This window comes from Sciurus vulgaris, assembly GCF_902686455.1.
Source record: "Sciurus vulgaris genome assembly, chromosome: 7".
Taxonomy (NCBI): domain Eukaryota; kingdom Metazoa; phylum Chordata; class Mammalia; order Rodentia; family Sciuridae; genus Sciurus; species Sciurus vulgaris.
In genome coordinates, this window is record NC_136467.1 from 111333774 (window position 1) to 111355736 (window position 21963).

Sequence of the window (21963 nt, forward strand, 5' to 3'; positions counted from 1 at the left end):
AAAAGTATTTTAAAAGAGTAGATAAGGAAGTCCCTACAAGAACCCAGCTGTGGGGCTGGGTCTGGGGCTCAGTGGTAGAGTGCTTGCCTGGCAAATGCCATGTTGCACTGGTTCAATCTTTAGCACCACATAAAAATAAATAAGGATATTGTATCCATCTACAACTAAAAAATATTAAAAAAAAAAAAAAAAAAAAAAGAAGCCAGCTGTTTCTTGTGCCTCTAGATGTCTCAGAGGAGTCTGAGAGGAGGTTGGAGGGGAGCTTGGGTTACTTCTACACCCCTAAGTTTGCAACCTTTTGCCCTGCTGATCATCAGGAGATAATTCCAGCCACAAAAGGGAAGTGCACGAGTTCCTAAGGCATGTGATGGAAGTGAGTACAGTTCAGAGCACCACCGGGAACAGCCTAGAAACAAGTAAAGCCCAGGAGCAGAAAGGTACCAATTCGCGCTGACCCCAATAGAGTCAGGACGGTCCATGATTGCTGTCTCTGTCTTTAATTTTACTCGTGTCTTGATGTCACCAGAAAGACTAAACATTGGACTTGTCGTTTGGTTTTCTTTGTCTTTTCTATTTGCATTCTTTCAGCCAACCTCACCATAACCCCGGACCCAATTTCTGTTTCTGAGGGACAAAACTTTTCCATAAAATGCATCAGCGATGTGAGTAACTACGATGAGGTATACTGGAACACTTCCGCTGGAATCAAAATATATGAAAGGTTTTATACCACAAGGAGGTTTCTTGATGGAGCAGAGTCAGTGCTGACAGTGAAGACCTCGACCAGGGAGTGGAACGGTGAGTGAAAGAGCAGTCTCTGGGTGGTGCCATCTGGACCTCAGGAAACATGCCATGATAGCATCTGCCCAGGCTGCACCCTAGCACATGCCCACATCACATTAACCCCGGGGACAGTCCCATGGGGGATGATGTCATCATTCCATCATCCAGATGTGGAAAGGAGGCCCAGAAAAGATAATAAAACTGCTTTAGCCAACATCAGTTGAAGAGCCAGGATTAGAAATAGTGTCTGATTCCAGAGTCTGAGTCCTTGACATTCTGTTACAAGGATTGTTTTTAAGAATGTTTTTTTAGACTTTTGGGAGTGTTTCCCCTAACTGTGTTATTAAAAAAATCTAGGTAACTGGGCATGGTTGTGCACACCTGTAATCCCAGCAGCTCTGGAGGCTGAGGCAGGAGGATTGCAAGTTTGAGGCCAGTCTCAGCAACTTAGCAAGGCCCTATGCAATTTAGTGAGACCTTGTCTCAAAATAAAAAAGAAAAAGGGCTGGGGATGTGTCTCAGTGATTAAGCACCCCTACATTCAATCCCTAGTACAAAAAACTAAAAAAAAAATCTAGGTGAAGTTTTTATATGTCTGGTTCTGAAGAAAGAGGCACTTTTATTTCCTATTTTACATCTATACATTGTTCATGTTGGGAGGAAATACAAATCTTGGAGAGAAAAATTAATTTGATAGAACTGCCATAGAAAGAGCTTTTACTATGTGATTGGATCTATGTGATATATTGTTTTGATTTATTTAAAGCAATAAACCTAAGGAACAGTATTATTATTATCCCCATTCAACAGATAAGGTATCCAAGGCCCAGAAAAGTTAAATAAATTATCCAAGTTTATTCATCTGGTAAACAACAGAGCCAGGATGCAAACCTGGCCCCAGTGGGCAACTCTTAACCACTCACTCTGAAGTCTTTTGTTAACTATAGGATTAATCCAGATTCTGTGAGTCCCATGCCTTCTTTATTTTTTTCATTTAAGGTCCTAGCAGAAATAGCTATGTATTTGGGGGTCTGAACTTGCTAGCACATGATCAGGAAATGGTAGCATCTTTCTCCCATGCTGACGTCAAACCTGCTGTGTCCAGTTGCTCTTTCCTATTTCTGGGCAATAACTGTAGCTCTTTCAGTCACATTAAACTATGAAGCAGTTCCATCCCTCGGTACTGAAGAATCTGTTCTGATCAAAATCTGCAACACTTTTCTTTATATTCAGTTTTAAGTTTCCCCTTCCTCCCAACAGGAATTTTAAGGGTTTCTTTTTTCTCTTGCTTTTTATTTTTCCTCTGGTGCCTGCTACTCCTGACTCCTCCAGAGTTCAGGCAAAGATAAAGAAAGAATATAAGAAAAAGGGAAGGGTCTTACTTACCTGTAGCTTCCTTAAAATCTTGCTATATTTTCTCCAGGGAAGCTTGCTCAAGTGGTGATTTGTCCTCTGGTGCTGTGGTACCCAGGAATCCAAGGGTACTGCCCACTTAGAGATGTGGAAGGGGTCATCAAATAACATCATGCTCCATTGAGTCAACAACACTTTAAAAAACAAACAAACCTCATCCTTGAATAGACCACAATCCCTATTTATTTTCTGGGTTGATGAAAGAATCTTGAAACAGAAATAGGGAAGCTGGTTTGAAACCTGATTCCGCCCCCAACCTTGGAGAAGCATCTTTATTTGAAATTAATTGCATATATAGGGCTCATTGGTTAGTCTTTCAAATATATGGGAAGCTCAGGAAAAGGGTTGGTCAAGAATTTTCTCCTTTAGTATCCAGGAAGGTGTGGTAAGACCTTATCTAGGTTTGAGGAGAAAAGCTAAGACTCTCCTTAACCTTTCTAGCAAATGCCTTTCATAAGTGATTATTTCACTGCATCTCATTCTTGCTTCTTTCCACTCAGGAACCTATCACTGCATATTTAGATATAAGAACTCATACAGTGTCGCAACCAAAGATGTCACTGTTCACCCGCTGCCTCTAGAGCCCAACATCATGACTGATCCTTTGGAAGCTAGTGTTTTATGCAGAGGCTCCCATTACTTCAAGTGCTGCATAGAAGAGGATGAAGACTATAAGGTCACTTTCCAGATTGATTCCTTGACCTTTCCAGCAGGTAAGATAAAGACTGCTGAACTGTTGGGACATATTATATCACATATGTGGAGCCAAAATTCTACTCTTAAGCAGGAATCAAGAAACCTAAAGACCGTATCAGAAATACAGTGTTACAGAGTGGAATCCCATAGACGTTACATTCTGCTTTACAATGCGACTGGTGACCTATCAGTTTGCAGCCGAATCTTTACACTGTAAGGGTGTAGTGCATTCTTTTTAGTGGGCTGTTGAAGACAGTGTTAAGATACCTTCATTGGATTTAAACTTCCCCTATTTGGCAGACTAAATATTCTAATAATCCTTTCTGCCATACTGTCAAATAATCTGCTATAAAAGTGATACAACAATCCTTTGAATGCAAATTGATCATGCCAGAAAGTAAGAGAAATAACCAAGCAACTAAAACATAGAGGAGAAGAAAACAGAAATGATGTTTTAGTTAGTGCTGGAGCTTACCTGCTAGCATTTTGCAGAATCAGAAACCCAGAGCCATGGGTTAAAGGCTCCAGAGGGATAAAAACACATGTTGCTCCCTAAGCAGTAACTGAGACTCCCCATCCCACCAGCACAATGCCAGGACCTTCAAAAGGTGACATGCTTAGTAACAGAATAGGCCAGAAGCGCAAAAGCCATCTGTCTGAGTTAAGAATTGGGCCTCATTTCTAGGTGGGGGCAACAAGTTTCCCCTGAGAATTATAACTGTCTTGTCCTCACCCAACTTTGGGCTTTGAATTTATAATGTTTGTGGCTCAGGATCACTAAGATGAAGTGTAATTAACTTAAAGTGGCCCATTGGTTTGCACCTTAAGCCATCAGGCAATAACAACAAAAATAAGAACAATAACATAAACCCTCCCTGGTAGAATGTATCCTCAATATGGATTCTTCAGGATTCCCAGAGATTAAGATCAACCACACATGAGTTTACAACCTCAAATCTCAAAATGCAGACACCTTCCTGAGGGTTTTGAAAGCTCATTCATTCTTTAAATAACTATTCTTGGGAATTTGCTCAAAGCAAGATGCAGTAACAATCAATGAGAAGAAAACTGTGTAATTTAGTCTCCTATTTTGATATCTAGAAAGGCCAGTCTCATAAAAGGGAATGTATATAACATTAAATATACAAAATAAGTAATACAGATTGAAAAAAAAACATAAATTTGGGAAAGCCTTTAAAAAGATTGGATTATTTTTAAAAAACTGCATGTAGGAGCATTTGGAATAAACTTGGATATTGAAACATGAGAATGTTTTCAACACTCTGTGGTCAACATGCATATATTCAGTGCTTTTTATGTGCCAGATACTGAGCTAAGCATTGGGAGATGAAAAGATAAATAAGATCAATGATCTTCTCTATAAGAGCATATGGGTTTGTGAAAAAGAAAGATCCACAAAGAACTGATTAAAATCCTACCTGGTAAAGAGAGGATAGGACAAACACACAGAGCATGATGTACGTAGCGGAGGGATTACAGGGATGCTAAAGCAGCATGCATTCTGACCATCAGAAACATGGCACAGATTTGGAATCATGAATGGCAGAAGCGAACTTCTGGTTGGCGCATATGCAAATGCAGACTGGCTTCTAGGAACCAGAGATTATCTTTATGGAAATAAGTGATAATGCATTTTAAATGGATGTGACACATTCTGGAGAAATATTTGACAGGTTTATTTACATTGAATCACCTTGATAATATGCATGCTTTGGGTGCTCACGTTGTGACTTCATGCTCTCACTCTATCTCTAGCAAAAGAAGTTAATGGAAAACAAGTGTGCTACAAACACAATTTCATGGCAAACTCATTTTCCTGGTGTCCAAAAAATGTTAATGCATTTTGTCACTTTACCAATGCTGCTAATAATTCAGTCCGGAGCCCAACTATGAAGGTCTCTCTAGTTCCTGGTAAGTGCCTTTCACATTGTTTTAAAATGTTAGAGTCAAGAGCAGGGACTTATTTATTCCTTCACTTCCTCATTTGTACATTCAGTAAATATATGTCAAACACTTTCCCTATGGCATGCTGTGGGTTAACCATGGCAGATTTGAAGAAGAATAAGTCATGTTTCCTGGCCTCAGGCCCAGAGGAAAGATAGACTAATGCAGTAGAAAATGGCACATACATTGGGGTATGTGAAAAGCTGGAACTATTGTGGGTGGCTGCAAGGGCCACCTGGTTTAACTCCGTGACTGGTAGGTGGGGAGGAAATGATCAGGAAAACCTTACAGATGAAATCATACTTCAGTTGAGCGTGGGAGGCACCAGGCAGATAAGAGTGGGCAGAATCTATGTGAACTTGAGATTCCTTTGGGTTTTCATCAGAGGGAGTGTGATATAGCCACGTGAAAAGAATTAATGTAAAGAACAGGCAATTGCCTTTCCCATCCTTTGTCACCGCTGAGTCAATATGCCCCTGCAAAATATCTTTGAGACACAAAGTCGTCATCTCTGGAGGCATTTCTATAATAGCCCATGCTGAAAGTTCACCCTCAGTCAACAGAGGGGCAAGAGATCTGTGATGATCCGGGGCATGTCCTCTAGCTATTCCCAGTAGCAGGACTCCTGTACAAAGGATGCACGGCTTTATCACTAACTTGTTTGAGAATGATTTGTGGTCATTCTCACATGTGTTGGTCACTGGGCCCTGGACACCAATACAGGGAAGCAAATTAGCATTGCATATCTCTCTGAGTCACTGTCACCTGACTCTCTAAGCACAGTCCCTTCTCCCCATCTCAACCAACATGTTTTATCCACTTATCTTTGTGCTCTTTCTTCACACCAAATCTGTTTCCATTTCTTTTTCCTGGGATAGATCATTATTCATTTATTTCAGGATTTTATACAGTGGGTGAGATTTTAATATTCATTAACTAAACAAAAAATCTTGACAAGAGGATTCTGCTCATCAGAGTTAGGATTCCCTAGAAATTAAGAAATTCTTCAACAAATGTCATTTTCCCATTCTTGTCTCCTTACGAGCAGAGGTGAAATAGAGTCACCTTTAAGGGAAACCAGAAGGAACAAATGTTTCAACCCATTGCCTAGAATATTCAGGTCATGGATGCCTGGAATTCCTACTATTCCTACACTTTTGAACTATAGTGGTGCTTCTCAACCTTGGCTGCACACTGAGATAACCAGGGAAACGTAAAGTACTGCTGAGGTTAGAATCTCAGTCTAGACATTCTGCTGTACTTGGGCTGGAGTGAGTCTGAACACTGGCAATATCCAAAACTCCCCAAGTGATTCTAACATACCACCATTGAGAACATCTAAATTGAGGCATTACATCCTTAAGTTTCCTGGTAAACAGGACACCTCTCATTGGGAGAAGTGCTCATTTTCTATGGTTTAGATTTCCCCACAGCAAAGAGAAGCTTCCTAGGAATTGGAGGTGTGGGTCAGGCATAGAGGAAATCAGTTCTGTTAGGAAAATCAAGTTCAGGTTACAAAAGACAGATTTGTATGGGAAGCAGAAAGGGGCTTTGGAAAATCAGGAACAAAATTAAGAAAATGAGTAAACTCTGAAAAAATTCACTGAAAGTAAAGAGAGATGTGAATTCAAACCTCACAATTCTATCAGCCGGACCCTATTTCCACTATCTTTTCTTTTTTTCAATTGTCCCTTTTATTCCTGTGTTTCCAATGCAGAAAAGAATATTACATGCCGGGATCCCACAATAGGCGTGGGGCAGCCAGGAAAGGTCATCCAGAAGCTATGCCAGTTCTCCAATGTTCCTAGCAGCCCTGACCGTACCATCGGCGGGACCATCACTTACATCTGTGCAGGCTCCCGGTGGAAGGTGAAGAGGAAAGACTGCATCTCTGCCCCAATAAATAGCCTGCTGCAGCTGGCCAAGGTGAGCTTTAAACCCTTGACTCTGAGTTCTTGCGAGGGACATCTGTCTGGCTCGTCAGATTTCTCGGCTCTCAGGGAAATGAGCCTTGAATGCTTTGTGTTGCTCCAAAAGCTATTTTCATTTGTCTACTCCCAAAGAAGGTACAATCCTAGAGATGCTTTAAAATGTTTAAATTCTTCCAAGCACAGTGGCACATGCCTTTAATCTCAGGGGCTTGTGAAGCTGAGGCAGGAGGATCTTGAGTTCAAAGTCAGCTTCAACAAAAAAGCAAGGTGCTAAGCAATTCAGTGAGACCCTGTCTCTAAATAAAATACAAAAGAGTGCTGGGAATGTGACTCAGTGGTCAAGTGCCCCTGAGTTGAATTCCCTGGTACCTCCCCCAAAACAATGTTTAAATTCAAATATGAAGGCAAAAAAGTACGTGTTCTGTTCTAGGACCAGTTGGAAACTTTAACCATGACGTCTCAGAACTTTGTGTCCAATACCTTCAAGGGATGATGGTACTATCCCCTATTTCATCTCATTTGAATGATTTGGTATCTGACAGCTGTAGTCTTTTCAGAAAAAGAAATAACATGAAAATAATTTTTAATAAAAAGTAATTGGGATTTATGCTTTTGTAGGTCTGAAATTTCCTCAATCCTTAGAGGTAAACTGTACTGCTGAAAGGACCAAGGACCACCTCTCTTGCCATGAACAAAGGCTACTGCTATGTTGCAGGAAGACATTCTTTGCTTCTTCTCAAAATAAATAAATGTTGCTTTCATCCCTAGTCTGTTGTAAGTTAGAGACTCCTAAAAACTCCATGAGCTACAGCAAATAAATACCTGAGCTGTAACTAGTGGGTTATAGTGAATGATGATATCTTTAGACAACCAGCTCATATCCTCTGAAGAAAGGAAAATGGAGAAAAAATTGATTTGAGTTTTATCAAATTATTGTTTTTCTCACCTTTTGTCTTGCACCAAAGTTATTGAAATATCTACTATGCGCAAAGTGTTACATAGGTGCTATCAAATTAGAACTTGGCCTCTCATTCGATAGAGAATATAATGCATTTGAGTAATTACACCATAATTTTCAGTAAAATAAATCAAGAAGTTCTGCTTGACAAACTTAGCATTTGTGTTGAGCCCTGATGGGAAAAGCCTGAGGGATACAAGTTATTGTAATCAAGAAAGATAGAACTTAGGGCTGGGATTGTGGCTCAGTGGTAGAGTGCTCACCTATCCTGTGTGAGGTACTGGGTTCAATCCTCAGCACCACATAAAAATAAATAAATAAATAAAATAAAGGTATTGTGTCCATCTACAACTAAAATTAAAAAAAAAAAAAGAAAGCTAGAACTTATAATTTAAACTCCAAATTCTCAGTACAATTTCAATGGAAAAGGGCCATACTGATCTATCATGCTTCACCTGATTTATTCATTGAGCACATATTTGTGAAATTACATGCCAAGTTATACCACTTGTACTATGTTAGGCATTATGGGATATGGGAAGAATAGAAATAAATATAACACATGGCCCATGTTGTTAAGGATCTTATAATTTAATTGAAGAAGTATTAGAATTAAAACACATGATGATAGCAGAAAGATGTCACAGGTGTAAGGCAGGTGAAATAAAAAAATACTATGCATTCCAGGAAGGCACACTCAGCAAAGTCTTCTTAGAAAATGTAAGCAGGAGTTCGAGAGTTAAAAATCTGAATAGTGATCATTATATATAGATGATATAATCTGTCACCCAAATCAGGACACTTCTTGAGAATGAAAGAGGGCATTCTTCCTAAGTACTCTGGGAGAACACAGAGAAACAGAACCGCTCCAGGAAAATAGAAACCAGCAGTCACCTAGAGGTCAGCAGAGCAGGTGATGCAGAGAAAAATAGAAGTTGAGGAATGCTCTTCCATGAAGATATCCAAGTGACAATTTTATTCCCTTTTAGTTTTCTAGCAATCAAGTCTCTTTCCTTTGCTTCTCACTAGTTCTCAGCTTGACATGTGTTTTAATGTTCACTTTCTGTTTGTAAAGTCTGAGTCCATTCTGAAGAGCACACACAGATAGTTTAAGAGGTAAGTTACCCCTAAAATAAGTATATCTCACAGGACATACTTATGGGTGTGGAGAAAAAAAATAAAAACTACAGCTTTAGGAGATTTTGCCATGAATGGATTAGTAGGATCTAATTAACAAGTTTTGACTTTTGTTTAACCAGGCTTTGATCAAGAGTCCCTCTCAGGATGAAAAGCTCCCTGCATACCTGAAGGCTCTTTCTACTAGCACAGGCAAGGAGGAACAGGAAATCAGCTCATCACCAGGGAGCCTGGGAGCCATCATTAACATCCTGGATTTGCTCTCAACAGTTCCAACCCAAGTGAATCCAGAGATGATGAAGGTAAGATTGCCTACCTTGCAGGACTTTGGGGTCTTAACCTCCTTACTTCTCAGGACTTCTGTTCAAGAAATGCAATTTCTTCCCATTGCAGCTTCTTCTCTGTCTTTTCCAGAGCAATGACTTGGATATTAGAGTTGCATGACATGCTCCTCCAGAGTGCTTCTAGTATTCATTTGGAGAGATTACTTACGGATCTCTGCTCTAGTTTCTTTATTCAAATAGTATAAATTCTTATCTGCTTTCCAGGAAAATTAGGAATTAAAGATTTTCAGAATATGTACAAGGTGGGATTCAAAGGTCTAGTATTAACCATGAACTTTGAAACAATTCAAACACAGGGAAGAGAGTTCACTCATAAGGGTTCAAATGAAGAGATACAGCAATAAGCCAAAATAAATTCAGTCATCTGATCAATCAATCAATCAATCTGTGGTGAGGCACCCAGAGACCAGCAACATTTATAAAACATTTATATTCCCAGAAAAAGAAGAGAAACTAGGGCAACCAGAGCCCAGGGAGAGCTAAAGTCTTAGAGGCAAGACCTCTTAGCAGGACCTACAGTCCTGGAAAGCCATAGCTAATACCAGCCATGTGCTGAGTAGGCAGTGGGAATGGGGGGAATGGGAGAATAAATCTCTTCTACTCTCTTCTCCCATCCTCCCTTCACCTGCCAGTGCCTCTTATTGGCCAAATCCAACAAGGGGTCAACTGCCAAGGAACTAGGTAACAAGGTCCAAAGAGGCTATATATATTTTCTGGGGTTACTGTACCAAGTTACCACAAACTGGGTAGTTTACAATGACAGAAATGTATTCTGTCACAGTTCTGGAAGCTAGAAGTTTGAGATCAAAGCATCTGCAGGGCCATGCTCCCCTAAGGTTCTGGAGGAGAATCTCCCTTGCCTCCTCTGTTGGCACCAGGTTTTCTTTGGCTCACACATGCCTCGGTCTGCTTCACCTGGCCTTCTCCCATTCTCCATCAATCTTCCTTAATGTCTCTTGGCTTTGGAGTTAGGCCCACTCAGGAAATGCAGAATGGATACTTAATTATACCCATGAAGATTATTTGCCCTAATTTCCCCCAATAAGAGTAAAGAATCCTTAACCCTTCACAGTATTTAACATTATAGTATTTTGGAGGTCACTATTCCACCTACCATAGGGGCTCATACTACCAAAGGACAGATGAGGCAAAGATAGAAACAGAAATTATTTTTTTTTTTAGGGGATAATAGATGAAAAATGACAAGCCCAAGTTTATGAGAGAGAATCAATTTTTTTTAACAGAAAACAAAGATACTTTTGATGACACCCTCAGAGGTCATTTGATGCTCAGGGTTTGAGAGGGTCTTCAGGCACTTTCTCTTGCTGGGTCATGCCACCCACCAAAATGTCTTTACGGGCTTCAGACTTAATAGAAAACCAAATCAAACAATAAATACTTTTGCCAGTCTGCTGAATGGGCCTTAGCAAGTGGTAGGAAAGCGGCTCTCACAGTCACCATTCCTAAGGGTTGGCAAAGTCCCACAGTCTCTGAAGGGCCTCACCTCGGCCATCAGAAGGCAGGTCACAATCCTCTCTGCCTGCAATGCCTCGTTTTCTTCTTCTCTTTCCCTCTTACTTGTACCCACTCGACCAGTTTCCAGGGAGATGTCATTTTTGTCTCTTTCATGGTTGAAAGAATTTTGTTGGCTTGACCCCCTTACAGGATGTGCTGTCTACTGTGAACATCATCCTGGGCAAGTCCATCTTGAGCACCTGGAAGGTGTTACAGCAGCAGCAGACCAACCGGAGCTCACAGCTACTGCATTCGGTGGAAAGGTTTTCCCAAGCGTTACAGTCTGGAGACAATACCCCATCGTTCCTCTCCCACCCCAATGTGCAGATGAAGAGCATGGTGATAAAATCCGGCCACACAAATGTCTACCAACAGGATTTTATTTTCGCAGACTCTGACCTCTGGGGCAACGTGGCCATTGATGAGTGCCAGCTGGGACACTTGCAGCCAGATTCATCTATTGTCACGGTGGCTTTCCCAACACTCCACGCCATCCTTGCTCAGGATATTCAGAAAAAGAACTTTGCAAACACCTTGGTGATGACAACCACTCTCAGCCACAATATAACTAAGCCATTCAGGATTTCCATGACTTTTAAAAACAACCACCGCTCAGGAGGGAGGCCGCAATGTGTCTTCTGGAACTTCAGTCTTGCCAACTCCACAGGCGGGTGGGATAGCAGTGGGTGTCAGGTGAAAGAAGTCAGTGAGGACAGCGTGTCCTGTACCTGTGACCACCTGACATCATTCTCCATCCTCATGTCTCCCGACTCCCCAGACCCTGGTTCTCTCCTGAAAATACTACTAGATATCATTTCTTACATTGGGCTGGGATTTTCCATCTTAAGCTTAGCAGCCTGTCTAGTTGTGGAAGCTGTGGTGTGGAAATCAGTGACCAAGAACCGGACTTCCTACATGCGCCACACCTGCATAGTGAACATCGCCGCCTCCCTTCTGATTGCCGACACCTGGTTCATTGTGGCTGCCGCCATCCACGACCATCACTATCCACTCAGCGAGACAGCCTGTGTGGCCGCCACCTTCTTCATCCACTTCTTCTACCTCAGCGTCTTCTTCTGGATGTTGACACTAGGTCTCATGCTCTTCTATCGCCTGGTTTTCATTCTGCACGATGCCAGCAAGTCCGTTCAGAAGGCTATTGCCTTTTCTCTAGGCTATGGCTGCCCCTTGGTCATCTCAGTCATCACAGTGGGGGCTACCCAGCCACAGGAAGTCTACACAAGGAAGAATGCCTGTTGGCTCAACTGGGACGACACCAAGGCTCTGCTGGCCTTTGTAATCCCAGCACTGATCATTGTGGTGGTGAACGTGACCATCACAGTTGTGGTCATCACCAAGATCCTGAGGCCTTCCATTGGAGACAAGCCAAGCAAACAGGAGAGGAGCAGCCTGTTTCAGATCAGCAAGAGCATCGGTGTCCTCACGCCACTCTTAGGGCTCACTTGGGGTTTTGGTCTAGCCACTGTGTTCCAGGGGAGCAATGCTGTCTTCCATATCATATTTACCCTCCTCAATGCCTTCCAGGTAAGTGCTGCAGTACAGGACTCTCAGGAAATTTCTGTTCCTGTGGGACAAACTAATGATAGAAACATAAACAGGAGTAGGAATGGGGAAGGATTTTAATGCAGAGGAAGCCTTAGCCCTAAACAGCAGTAAGATAAGAATGCACTGAGATAGAAAAGGACACCTTCCTTTGCTTCCATGCAACCTCATACCCCTATCACCTGCATCGTAACTTGGTTGCATGTGCCAATCTCTTCTAAATGCCCTGATAATGCAAGCAGGAGGGAAGCCACTTCCCATAAACTGGATGTTGCTATTTGTCCAAGATTACTTTGGTGCAGTCTATTATCTCTTAAGTGAAAATAATTAAGCCAGGTCATGTCTCCAGTTAGTCTCCAGAAGCATCAGTGAGCTCTGTCTTCGTGAGAACACCTTTTTTGTTCGTCCAAATTCCTCATACCTAAGAAAAAGCTTGGCCCACTGTAGGTTCTCAAAAGTCATTTGATGAAAGTGATTGCTATGTACCACATAATTTCTCTGGAAATTTTCGTTGAAGAATGAGACAATGAATGCCCTATGCATGCTCTACAGTCTGCTTGATTATATTAAAATGAAAAGACATCTTGGCTCTCCTATAGCAATTAACTAATTACAACACAGGAGAGTTTGTTAGAAGAGTTACAACAGGTGTAGGCAAGACTTTGGTATAAGGGGAAGGGAGGGATTAATTCTGTTTCTCCCAATAAGGGGGAGGGAGTAATAGGGAAAAACCTGCCCAAGGCAAGCCCGAAAGAGCTGGTGAGGGGCAAGTGGTCGGAGCTGAAATTGAGAAGTTGCTCCTGGATACTTGTGATACAACCATAGGAACCTGACTTCTGCTGCTGGGCCCGTGGTTCTGAGGCATAAGGTTCTTACCCAGTAACCTTCAAGATACCCTCCATTGGAAGGAACTAATGTTCTTTCCTCATGCCCCAGATTATCATCACAGCCTGGAGGGGCAGGTGAGAAATAATGTAGACACAGGGCTGTATTCAGTAGCATAACTAGCAGGACATTTAGTTCACAGTTATAAGGAAATAAACATAACAATATGTGAGACACCTTAGTGTGGACTGACCACATCCCTTTTAACATCGTCATGTCCTAGATTCATTCCACAAGCACAGATGGGCAGAGAGGTAGGTAGTGCAGAGCATCAGGTTAGGACTGCTTCCTGTTTCATAGGACAATAGAATGCTATTGAAATGTACTTCTCTTAATTCTTTCCCCAGGGATTATTCATTTTACTCTTTGGATGCCTCTGGGATCAGAAGGTAGGAACCATGACAGTTTTAAGCTCATAGAGAAGTCTAAAGTGCAGGTGGCATGTTGAGTTTACTGGGCTTCTTTTCAACAATGCAGGTGCAGGAAGCTTTGCTGAACAAGTTCTCATTGTCACGGTGGTCTTCCCAACACTCGAAGGTAAGCCTTCCTCCTGGAGACTTTCTACTCTGTATCCTCACCTGTTCCACCACCGGAAAGGATGAAGTGGAGTGTTCAGAATCTCTACCTTGAGATTCTGGTTGATGGCGCTAAATGCAAACCCCTCTGCCTCCATAACTAATTTTGACTTAGGTTATTCAATTGCTTTTGCATTTTACCACATTCTGCCTATTTGAACACAGCCATGCTGCTGCCACAAAGATGTTTCTCTGCATCTTTAAGTCAGCATTTAAATGACAGATGATATAAACTTAAGGTTAAAAATCAAACTTTCAATGCAAAGCCATTTTCTGGGGGAATTCAAGGCATTAGGGAAAACAATTTGAGGAATAACGATGGACAGAATTTTCTGTAGTGCATTTTGGAGTATAAGAATTGTCCTTGAATATATTTGACTACCTTCGCTTATCAGAAGATAAAAAAATCCTACCAAACAACAAAACATATACTTGAGGTGGGGGTGTGGTTTGGTGGTAGAGTGTGTGTTTAGTAGGCAGAAGGCCCTAGGTTTGATCACCAGTACAGAAAGAAAAAAAGAACAAATGAAAGAAAGAAAGAAAAGAGGGAGGAAGGGCGTGAGGGAAGGAAGGAAGGGAAGGATGGAGGAGAAACATTATTCAAAAGTTGTTTTTTTATCATCTGATTTTTCTAATACTGATGATAAAATTCCATTGTCTCCATGTGGCCCAAGGAGTTGGAATTAGAAATGCAGGGAAGTGACCGCTGGGGGGCAGCAAACCAATCCCCCAAGAGGCCAAATAGTCCTGGTCTAATAACTTTGCTTTGTGATTGTCTCTTTTCTTGTCTTCTAGTCAACATCCATAGGCTCATCTACACCTGTGTTTTCTATGAGTTCTCCAATATCAAGAAGATTTAACAATCTTTTTGGTAAAACAGGTATGTAGTGGCTTCTAGGTGCTCCCTGGTTGACTAGAACAAATTTGCCTTGATGGGGAGCCTCAGCACCCCTATTTTTCCACCCCTACTTCTTGGCATCACCTGAAATAACCTCATTTGAGACAGGGGTCAAATGCAGCAACTTGCTTACATTTTCACAAATCACAAGGAGGTTGGTGCAGAGGGCAACTCCCTTTAGTAATAATAACCAATAATAACTCATGGAGAATCTTGACCAGTCTTGGAGGGCTGTCCATCAAGTCATCAGCACAAAGTGAGACCTGTAAGTTGCTGCTCTTGTCATACAGAGTAGATAGTCCTGGTTTCTGTGCTGGGGTACAGCAAAGATTATGTTTAGACAATCTGACTATAGGATAGCACTCTATGGGTTTGTTTCTCCCTTCTTATAGAATGTGCTTGTTTTATACATTGACATTTATGAAACCATGCATACCTGTGAGGGACCATCTAAGTTAGCAATTCTATTAGAAACAGTTAAAATTACCATCTTGGAGGTATGAAGTAAATAGTATATAAGACTTGGGACAATGTTCTGAGCTATTCTGGTAAATTAAAATCTATGACCCATGCCAATGTCCCCAACAGGAAAAGAAGCACCCAAATTCTTGCCAGCTTTTTTGAACTGAATAGATCTCGCCAAAATGCAGAGTTGAGAAGTGTCTCAATATTCCAAAACAAGCCCTCTCATATAAAAGTAAATTTTGAATATGCCTATCATTGCTAAATCTACAACGAACTTAGTAATTTCTGCTTCAATTTGATGAATTACTCATGAAACTGACAGACCTTCACTTTTCATTTTGAAAGGCACTGATCTGACCTGTCATGAAATGATCAAGCTTCCAGGGGGTGTCAGAACCCTTGGGCTTTCCTAGCACTGTCACTGGGATGTGTTGACCATTTGCATTAAAATGAAAATTCTATTAAATTATTCCACCCAGTCAGAAAGTGATGTATTATGTAAGGCCAATAAAATGGATTCTTTGTTTCTGAATCAGTCAGATAAACACTGGGTGTGGGCTCTGTTCTTGGAGAACGAGAGCTTGATATTCCTGCCACTGGATGGTCTCCCCAGGGTCATCAGTACGTCTCCACTTTGTCCCATTTGGAGGGTGCATAATCACTGTAACTTTGGTTTATGTTGTCAGCAGCCCCAAAGGTCCCCCCAGGCAAAGACGGAAACCTTGTTAACAGTGGCAGTTCACGAATCTGATGGTAGGGTGGACACTCTGACCCTTCCTTGCCCAAAACATACTCCTTACGCTCCCTGTGCACACTGCCCTCCGTCTGCCCACGAGTCTGTGCGGCTGCTCCAGTGCTGCCCTCCCTGACGCTGGTTCTCAGCACTTTTGTTGTTACCTGGGGTTTCTGTTTCTTCTGGATCCTGTTTTTTCTGCCCTTATAATATTCTCTTTCCCTCCTTTTCCCTCCCTTTACAAACCTCCACCTTTGGCTCAGCCTCCTGGTTCCTTCCAAGAGCTTCCCCAAGTCACCATAATCAAGGGGACCAGGGAGGCTCCCTCAGGCAAATGTCCCCAGGTGCGTGCATGTGGTGGCATGTGGAGAGGCTGCCCGCATTGAGATCTCCCTTTCCTTTCCTTCATAGAAATCTGGCTGCTGGTGTGTTGTGACGTAGTTAGTGCTTGTCGGCTGCCATGCATGCTTGAGAATGGCAGCACTTCTGCGTGTGTTGACTGGCACTCTGGGCCAGGGAGGAGGAGGACAGGCATGGGTTGGTTTCTGGGCATGGCTGAGCTTACCCAGATCCTGGATTAGAGCTCCCCTGGGTCCATTAGGAGTTGTTCACACCCCAGAGTTCATGAAGGCTTATCTGTGAGGCTGAGCCACGACTCTGTTTTCCAGGAACGTACAATGTCTCCACCCCAGAAACAACCAGCTCCTCCGTGGAAAACTCATCCAGTGCTTATTCATTGCTCAACTAAGAACAAACAGAAAAATCCAACCCACATGACCTCTTGGAACCAGTGGACGTGATCTGAGCAAGAGACCCTTTCAAAGCTATGGGTGAAGTGTTCTCTTGGCAGGCTTCTGGGAACAGATGCTGAAGAGTCTTTTCCACTAGAAAAGAGGCTTTCTTTTGTAAAAAGACAGATAAAAGGAATGGTGATGTTTATTTTTGCTCCCCACCCCTACCCCTCTGGTGATGCCAAGTGTGTATAGTATTTAAGAGAAACTCAAATCCCCCAGGCCCGACTTCTCTGTCTATATTGTAAAATAGAATTTTGTAGAGACATTTTCACTTTATGCTATTGACTACAAAGATAAGCTTTGATTAAAATAATAAGTAGGAAGCTAGTACCTAGGAAATACTTCAGCAGATTGTAGGAAGGAAGGAACGAATGGAGGGAGGGAGGGAGGGAGGAAGGAAAGGGAAAGAAAAAGAAAAAAAGGAAGGAGAAGGAAAAAGAAAAAAAAAAAAAAACACTAAGGACCACATTTCAAGATTTCCATGGTAATGATCTAATATAATCACTCAGATATTTCAGCACTGAGAGGTTAAAAAAAATAACTCAAAAATGGACACTGAAAGTAAGATGAGGGGAATGAGTTTGGTATCTTCCTGATATTTTCCTAGTTAAGAAGGAGGGGGAAAGACTGTGGAAATATAGGAAATTACATCATCGGGATGCTTTCAAGTGGATAATGATATTTATAAGCAATGCATCCAGGGGGCCGAGGTTCTCCTAATGTAGACATGCGTGGATTCCTTTGTGTGTCAAGGTCAAACCTAAGTGAGTGAACATGCAGAGGAAGTATGACTGCAGGTCTTCAGATCCAAGTAGATCCCACTGCTCACTGAAATTTTTCAGTTTGTTGAAAAAGCCTTCTGTTTCATTTTAGCACACATTTTGAATACCAAAAAGAAAATTATATTTTTATACCCAATGACTGACAAATGTGACATGTTGCACTGAAAATGGACTCCAACTGTCTTATATGTAACAGCTTTAACCAGGTACTTCTTCTCTGTGCATTATAGACTAGATTTTAATGATCTGCTGACATTGTACATTACTGTTGTTGTTCTTACTGAGCCTATGATGGCCCTTGGTGTGCTGTAAAACTCTCTGTGTAGTATTTCTTTCAGTTCCCAGACCAATATACATTAAGAGTTTTGTATGGTTCAGTTTGCATTTACTACAACCACTTGGAAAGCTTCCGGAGAAAAATTTTACAGAGGACTCTTCAAATGACACCTTACCTTGATGCGCAAATGGCAGAACTTATCCCAAGGATTTGATCATTTATGAATTATTGGTGTGTATGTTGTTTGTGTGTGTGAATTTCATCAAAATACAAATATTTATTAAACTGTATTCATATTAGAGTTCACCATAGGCTGTAGATGTAGCAGCCCAAATACTGCAGATCCATCCAATCCTGATCCCAAAGGGAAATGGAATAGGAACATGGGGCTACTCATGACAGTGTTCAGTGGGGTCTTCATGAGGACTGGGACAGGAATGGGGCCCTGTTGTTAGGAAGATGGACCAAGAGAGTCTGAGAGTCAACAACCCTCTCCCCTTTTAAACTGAGGCTTGAAAGTTTTATATTAACATTTTAGCTCTTGAAAATCTCTCTTTCTTTTAATTTTAAATTCTACCTCTGCCTCTCTCTTATTCACAGAGTACAAGAATGGGGTCCTAACAATGGTTAAAGTCAATGAACTCAATTTCTACATATTCACAAATGCCATAGACATCTCTCCCATGTTTGCTCCAGAATTGTCACATCCCTGCCTCAACTGAATTGTGTCGTTTTTAAATTCCCTAAAGGAAATGGTCATTAGGCTATAAATGCACGACACATTCTCCAGGCAATGATCAACCTGAGTGCAGAGCTCAGCACTGAGAAGACAGAGGCAAAGGTTCGGGTGGAGGATCCATTGAATTAGAATTAGATATATCAAGAAAGATCAGCCTCTACTAGTTTGGTTCCTGGAGTTATGTCAAGAGAGTAGAGGCGAGCTAGGGTGAAATGCTAGCTGGTTAAGCATGCCATCAGGGAACCACAGCCCTGGAAGGAGGCTGTGGCCATCATGTTAAAAACAACAAGGGAACAAGAAACACTGAATTTCCATGGGCTTTGATAGAGTTCCCTTGGGAGTCATTGTGCTTGATCTTATGAAGGGAACCTCCATAATGACAGGAACTTTCCGTGGAATTCCCTCAGGTGTAGATCTGGCCCTCTGCCTACAGTCGTTAGCAGAGGCACGTTCCCTTGTTCCCAACACACCCAGCCCTGCACACATGTGCCCACACATGCACAGGTGCACACACTTGCATTCACACACAGGCAAGCATGCACCTCCCCTTTGACCGCAGCACTGGATCCAAGTTCCAGAAAAGTCCTGAGAATGAAGTATTGAAGAAACACTTTCTGGTATTCTGCCCACTGCAATATACGTAGTTCAAACCTAGCCTTTTCTAGGAATATCCCAAAATAAGCAATAGAATTCAAAACTGTAGAAGAGGACCGCCCATGGATCGGCAAATTTGATGAAAGCCAGAGCCTTCTTGGCCCTGAGGTCGCTGATTCTCAAGCAGCAAGGACAGCAGGCTACTAGCAGCAGAGGAGGCACACGGATGCTGATATGGGTGTCAAGTGAGCCCCGGGCTCACCTCACCTTGTAATAGTGCTTTCCTATTCCTGACATCTCTCAGTGTGTCAGTCGAATTCAAGGACCAAAAACTTTCTTGAATGAAGTTGTTTTAGTCATCTTTTTTGGTTGCTGTAACCAAAAGACCTGACAAGAACAATTTTAAGGAGGAAAAGTTTATTTGGGGGCTCACAGTTTGAGAGGTCTCAGTTCATAGATAACCGACTTCATTCCTTGGGGCTTAAGGTGAGGCAGAACATCATGGCAGAATAATGTGGCAGAAGAAAGCAGGTCAGGACATGGTCAGCAAAAAGCAGAGACAGAGACTCCACCCAACGGGATAAAATATATGCTCCAAAGGCACACCGGCAAGGAGCCACCTCCTCCAGCCACTCCCTACCTGCCTACAGTTACCACCCAGTTAATCCCTAGTAGGGGATTCATGCACTGATTAGGTTCAGACTCTTAGAACCCAATCATTTCACTTCTAAACTTTCTTGCATTGTGAGCTTTTGGGGAACATCTAATAGCTAAACCAAAACAGAAGTGAAGGCAATTTCTTGCAAAGAAATCTGAGTTAATATTTTAGAGATTGTAAAGTCTAAGCATTCACAAATGAACAATTAAGTAAACTACAGTCATGCTCTCTGGGAATGTTCTCAATCCATCCTTTCTCTACTGAGTCACATGTTTGCCAACTTCCTCCCCATTTCCTCTTGCTTATTTCAGGAAAAAGGTAAATAGATGTCCATGGAGTTTTCAGAATGTAGGTTGTTAAGGTCAGAAATGAAGAAACACTGAGGGAGGTTGAAGCCTCTTGTGTGGAGAATTTCAGAGAGGTCTGATTCGGCAGTTTTCAGACACGAAAATGAAAAAAAAATAGAGCAGCCAGCAAGGACAGGTGGAAGGTGTGGGGAGTAACTCCCAGGTAAGTGGAGCAGAAGTCACAGTCATACAGGAAGACAGAAGGGAATTGTGTGGTCCTATAGATGCCTGTACGTGGAACACATTTCATTTGTGGCACATGAGGATGATGTCAAACAGCAGCACTGAATCCTGAACAGAAAGCCAGTGGCTCATGTCCATAAAAGTCCCATTCCCTGAGAGTCCAGAATAAAGAAGGAGTTCACAGTGGACATACCTCTCTTATGTGTTCTCTGAAAGGCAACAGAAAGAGCGTCTCACCTTTTCAAAGTTGTTGACTTTAAGATCAGATGTTATAGGTTTCTAAAATTATGAATTGAGATTTTTAAATCATGTCTTAGTGGTATGCCAGCAAACAGCTATTTCCTTTCTTTGCTTTTAATAATAAAAAATTGAATGAGATCTCAAGTTTTCTTTGCATAAATGGGCTGCTTTTTTGGTAGTGTGCTGCTGTTGCTCTTTCAGGCTTCCCCACATCAACCAGAATTTAATCCCATTCCCCAAATAGTAAATGATCCTGTCAATTTTCCAGGCATGGGATGAACTCCACTGGCTGGCAGGGCTGATGTCTTTTCTCACACCATCTGCACTCAGAGCCAGCATGTGATGATCGAGCACCTCACAGAGGATTTAAACGGGGTACTTGCAGTAAAGTTTGCAGAACCTGATTATCTGGGAAATAAACAGATGTCCATTTCAACACTTATGCGTGGTTTGGTGGGAGTTTTTCTTGGCAGCTGAAAATAGAGCCTTCATATCTTCTATAGATGAACATCCTCTAGCACATTTGAGACAAACCAAGTTTCCTAAGGTTTCCACTCCCAGTGAATATGGAGTGGACAGAGGAAAGAAGGAGGAAAGATGGGCACAATGATGGAAGCCCATCCTGTGCCAGACACCTGCTCTCAATTTCCGAATACCATTTCTAGATGTTGGGGGTGAGCATGGGGATGTTGGCTGTGGTGTCCCATAATTGAGATACAGTCATCATGTCTAGTTTTAAGTGAGCTTATAGACTACCCATTCTTTCCCTTTTGCCTATAAACTTTGAGAAGGAAGAGTGTCCATGACAGGTCTCTCTGCACAAATGGAACATGAGTAGGAGCTATGTGAGCCTGTTCACACCCCAGGGGTTTTACTCTTTAATGCAGAGCCAACTGAAGTATGCTGGTAATCATTAAAGGCTAAACACAACCCAGAAAAAAGCAGGTGGGACTTATTCTCAGCATGAAAGGCAACAGGGACTGATTGGGCAAATCTTGGGAAGATTGCTGTTTCAGTCCACTGCTGATGGCATTGAACAACAAAATCCAACACTGACTTTTGGCCCCGCCCCTTTTGGAATTGAGTTTGATTAGTACCATCTTCTGTCCTACATCCTGCCAACCTGACCTTGGCTGTGAGAAGAGGTGTTTGATTTTGATTAACTGAGGAAAACTGTACATCCATTTGCTGCTTTTATTTCTTTCCTTTCTTTCCTAGAACTGGGGACATTTTCTCATGCCCCAGGAGTTCACTCCTAGCTATCTTAGTTGAAGTAGTCTTGACAGGACTCTCCAGCTGGGCTAATGAGTGACAGCTGGCTCCAGCGCTGGGCTGCCCAACAACCGGCCTGCTTCTCCTGATGCTTTGTCGCCACCTAGTGGACAACAGAGAGACGCCTCCCCTGTGGTCCATGCTCAGGTAGAAAGAACCTCAGAGAGGCAGAGGGTGGAATGCTATACGCAGTGGGCAACATACAGTGAAATTACT

At 42.1% G+C, this 21963-nt stretch overlaps 1 protein-coding gene across 5 annotated transcripts in view; it reads left to right on the forward strand.

Moving 5' to 3' along the window:
* The window catches only part of ADGRF5 (adhesion G protein-coupled receptor F5), a 96618-nt gene extending 76005 nt beyond the window's left edge, over nt 1-20613 (forward strand). For 3 of the 5 annotated variants that reach the window (XM_079147143.1, XM_079147139.1, XM_079147140.1), the window contains exons 12-22: nt 318-437; nt 589-798; nt 2697-2909; nt 4669-4824; nt 6575-6783; nt 9006-9185; nt 10893-12287; nt 13538-13579; nt 13668-13727; nt 14561-14645; nt 16530-20613. In XM_079147143.1, the coding sequence (XP_079003269.1) occupies nt 318-437; nt 589-798; nt 2697-2909; nt 4669-4824; nt 6575-6783; nt 9006-9185; nt 10893-12287; nt 13538-13579; nt 13668-13727; nt 14561-14645; nt 16530-16609 (2750 nt within the window). In that variant the 3' untranslated portion in view covers nt 16610-20613. The remainder of the gene's footprint in view (nt 1-317; nt 438-588; nt 799-2696; nt 2910-4668; nt 4825-6574; nt 6784-9005; nt 9186-10892; nt 12288-13537; nt 13580-13667; nt 13728-14560; nt 14646-16529) is intronic. The other 2 variants (XM_079147141.1, XM_079147142.1) reach the window with 1 other exon arrangement.
* Nucleotides 20614-21963: the final 1350 nt, after the last annotated feature.